This window comes from Wyeomyia smithii, chromosome 3 (assembly GCF_029784165.1).
Source record: "Wyeomyia smithii strain HCP4-BCI-WySm-NY-G18 chromosome 3, ASM2978416v1, whole genome shotgun sequence".
In the NCBI taxonomy this organism is placed as follows: domain Eukaryota; kingdom Metazoa; phylum Arthropoda; class Insecta; order Diptera; family Culicidae; genus Wyeomyia; species Wyeomyia smithii.
Genome location: NC_073696.1, coordinates 119143504 through 119147244, shown reverse-complemented (window position 1 = coordinate 119147244; position 3741 = coordinate 119143504). Strand labels below are relative to the sequence as shown.

General features: G+C 35.9%; 1 protein-coding gene across 1 annotated transcript; it reads left to right on the top strand.

The window, feature by feature from the left end:
* The first annotated feature begins 643 nt into the window (after positions 1-643).
* Positions 644-3381, top strand: LOC129732456 (uncharacterized). The gene is made up of 3 exons (XM_055693350.1): positions 644-892; positions 2776-3084; positions 3199-3381. The coding sequence occupies exons 1-3, from the start codon at positions 741-743 to the stop codon at positions 3362-3364; spliced, it is 627 nt and encodes a 208-aa protein (XP_055549325.1). The 5' UTR covers positions 644-740; the 3' UTR covers positions 3365-3381.
* The last annotated feature ends 360 nt before the right edge of the window (positions 3382-3741 follow it).

The following is a 3741-nucleotide window of genomic DNA, read 5'->3' as shown; positions in this document are numbered from 1 at the left end:
ATTTACAGTTTTCCAAGTTCGACGTAGAAGTATGTTTTTTACACTGTTGTGGGGGAATATCGGGTAAAACAATCAAGTTAAAAAAAAAATCAGAAAAAAAATATTGCCAAAAAAATGAGAAGAATTGAAATTTTATTCACTGGGAAAATTATGATTTCAAGAAGTAGGATAGAATTTTATTTTGTTATGATCGTAACTGATTTTACATCATATCCCCTCACGACCGGTACGTAGCGTGGTAGGTGCTAATTGTTTAATATTATTGATGGAGATGGAGACATACTGTATTCTGGTCACTCATAACACCGGTTTTCAAAATTATATAAAAATTCTCTCATTTTCTATTTTTATTAAAATTAACTTTATTAGACAAAGTGTTGCACACAAAAAAACTGATTCGTTACATGTGGACTAGTGTAATGAAGACAATAAAAATTCTACATCGTATTATGGGATCTGAATTCCTAAACTTTTGTTGATTGAATCTGAAATAGAGAAGTGACAAACGAAAGACAAAACAAGGTAAAAGATAAATGTATCAAATGGTCCAGTGAAAGGGTTTTGGTGCTAACACTTTTAGCACCAATCGGGAATTCTACCTACAGATCTCTCTTCTTCAGACAGTATTAACGAAAACCTTTAACACAACAGTTGCGTGTTTGTTTCGGTACAACTTCTGAACTTCTGAAAAGTGAAAGCTTTAGTTTGCTAAATCATTTATCTTAGTTCTACGAATAAAAATGCGGCTATCAAAAGCAATTTTTGCATCGTATTCCAGTGTAGTCTTACTAATATTGGAGATTGTGGATTGCATACAGTCGTCAGAAGCTGCAAATGGTCTCAATTTCTACGGATATCCTCAAAGCAATTTTTATGCAAATAGTTGGGACTGGTAAATATATAATTTTTTTATATTTTTTCAAACTTATTAATTATTAGAACTGTTGCTAGCAAGTGCAACTGTTAAGTGATGTGTACATTTTACGTTAGTTTCTCGTGTCCCTGTGATTTGCATTATCCTTTTATCAATGGTTGTACACACGGTATGTGGGTCGAGGAATCTCATCGGACAGTGTTGGTGGTATTTGATATAAATACGCAGAACCAAGTCAATGAAATCGAAACATTATCCACACCACCATGCCAAAGCCTGGGTACACGAAAATGAATCAAAAATGAGTGAGTGGGGTAAGCCCGACATGGTCTGAGGCTAGTTGGATGTTACTGACACATATTTCTCAGCTATTACCGATGTCTCGCTGATAAATAAATTAATTAATCGACTTAGAACCATGCACTCAAGCTCTTCTGTGATTTATGAATGAATCCAAGGGTTATTAGAGGTGTCAAATGTACTGAATCAAGTCACAAAACTGACGGCTTTCCCGGTGGTATTTGAAATATGCTCCGGTGTGGTCAATATGATCCAATCTGGGCAATGATTCTGTGAAAGAAATATAACAATATTCGCCATCAAGTGCTACTAAAGAATCATTTTCCTTAGGGGGCCGGGCTTACCCCCAGTACCCCTACTACTGGACACGGCATGAAAGTAAGTGCTAATTGAAATGAACTCAATTTCCAATCAGCCAGAATGTGGTGCTCTAGTTTGTGCTTACATACTGCGCTAGACATGCTTCAGGTTAAATTTATTCAGGTTAGTCCCAATTACTCTCGTGTTCCAGGTTGGTTACTAAGAGAGGAAGAAAACGGAAAAAAGTCACGTTAAGAAAATTATGTTTCTTATTGAAGCATGTTCTAACAATGTTGTTGTTGATAATTAATTGTGTCTAATACTGAAAAACACACGTTCAATTTTTCAATAAGTTTATAACCTCCCACAACACTTTTCTCGCTCTAAATTATGTTGCGACACAAGCCATTTAGCCTTTATAAACCCAGAGCAATAAAATAGTGAAACGTTGCCGTGATTTTTATTGAAAACAAATATTCTGAATATCACATTTCAATCGCTTTCTATTGTAAGCTACCGGGTATTTGAACTGTTCGCGGAATTCATATACCTACCTATATAAACATAGGATTAAAAAGATTTGTTGTAGCTTGTGTGATTGAAAACACCTTTGAAGTCGAATCAAAATTAGTTTTGATTGGTTTTGATTGATGCCTCTGAGTGCGTTTGATATATCGACGGATATCATATCAACGGGATCTGTGGATGGCAGCGTTCTGTTAGAAATCAATGATTTTTTTTAGAAGTAAAGACCATACTTGATTCGGCTACCTATTGTGTTTTGTTCCTCAATTTGGCCCGAAGTTTAAATTTTTTTCTTTTTCTCTATATATGTATACTATTTCTCTTTTTTATATATAACCTGAAAACGGAACTGCGAAAATGTAATCAATGGGCGACTTTCAAAAATGTATCGGACTTCCATATGAAAGACATACATTAGAAAGACATTTTCAAGGTGATGATAGTAAAAAGGCTTGTTTTGCAGAGTAGCTGCTTCGTGTAATCCTATATGAGAGTAAGAGAAAACCTTTCTGCTTTTGAAGAAGATTTGGTAGGTGCTAGTTAGTCATTAATGTTATTACAAGATAAACTCAAGAATCCTGAGATAGCTTTTTATGAAAACTGGCTTAAATTATAACATTTTTTCTCAATGTTGGATCTCAACGTCTTTTTATATATCTACCTATTATTAAATATAAGGGGCAAGCGTTCAACAATGAATTTACCTGTGCATGGATGATTAAAACCGCTAATGAAATGTTTGTTGTTTCTCTTTCTTTTCATGAATGCAATTGGAGGCAAAGCAACTATTGGCCGCAGTCAGCTGCCCGTCGTTATTATGATGTACCGTTTAAAACCGGGATAGGTCAACAGTTCAATGGGCTTCCGGGCACCAAATCCGCTGGTTGGGATTATGGTTGGAAATATAATGCACAAAAATCGGTTCCAGTTGGATACGGGTATGGGGATGCAGGATATCAATATTATCCCGTTTATTCACGTCAATCAGCATGGATGGATTATCCGGCAGATTATCGCTATGATAATTTTTTCTACCCTTCTGGGAGCCGATTTCCACACAATGGCTTCCCAGACAGCAGCAGAAGGTTAGTTCTTTTTTGAATATTTTTTCAAACATAGAAAAAAACAAGACTCAAATATGTTGTTTGAGCCACAGTACTAAAAATTGTTGCTGTTGACATTTGTTTTTAAACTTGCAGAAGGAATTACATGCAAAATGGTTATTGGAATTACTGGAACAGGGCGGACAATGATGGTGCATGGAAAAATAAACAGCCGGTTACTACTACCACTACTACTACTACAACGATACGTCCTACTACTACTCGGAAAAGTCGACTGTTTGTACCGAATGTGTGGGGATAAGTCATGTCAATAAATAATACAGGGGATTCACACCAAAAACAAGGAATTATTATTTAAACGATTTTTTCAATATCTTGGCAGTGGTCAGGATATGCCGGTAACTGTTATGGATCTCGCCACGAAAGAAAACGTAAAGCGTAGCGTACAAATTTTCGCTTCACGGATTCTATTCTTGCAATCCAGTTTACGTTGTAAGGGCATCTTCAGCGGTGGTCCAAATCGTTGATTTGTTCACGCAAAAGTTCAAGCTTTAATCATCCAATGTGTCCTTTCAATTCGCACAGAATTTGCTCTGATTTCGCACAACCAATGCGTGATACGCATAACGCAAAAGTTGTACAAGGAATACATTGACAGAGATCAAAATCAGAATATGT

Excerpts from the sequence above, each read along its gene's own strand:
- LOC129732456 (XM_055693350.1), top strand. The coding sequence starts at position 741 with ATGCGGCTATCAAAAGCAATTTTTGCATCGTATTCCAGTGTAGTCTTA. Across the intron at positions 893-2,775 it reads TATGCAAATAGTTGGGACTG|GCAAAGCAACTATTGGCCGC; the intron begins GTAAATATATAA and ends ATGCAATTGGAG. Across the intron at positions 3,085-3,198 it reads TTCCCAGACAGCAGCAGAAG|AAGGAATTACATGCAAAATG; the intron begins GTTAGTTCTTTT and ends TTAAACTTGCAG.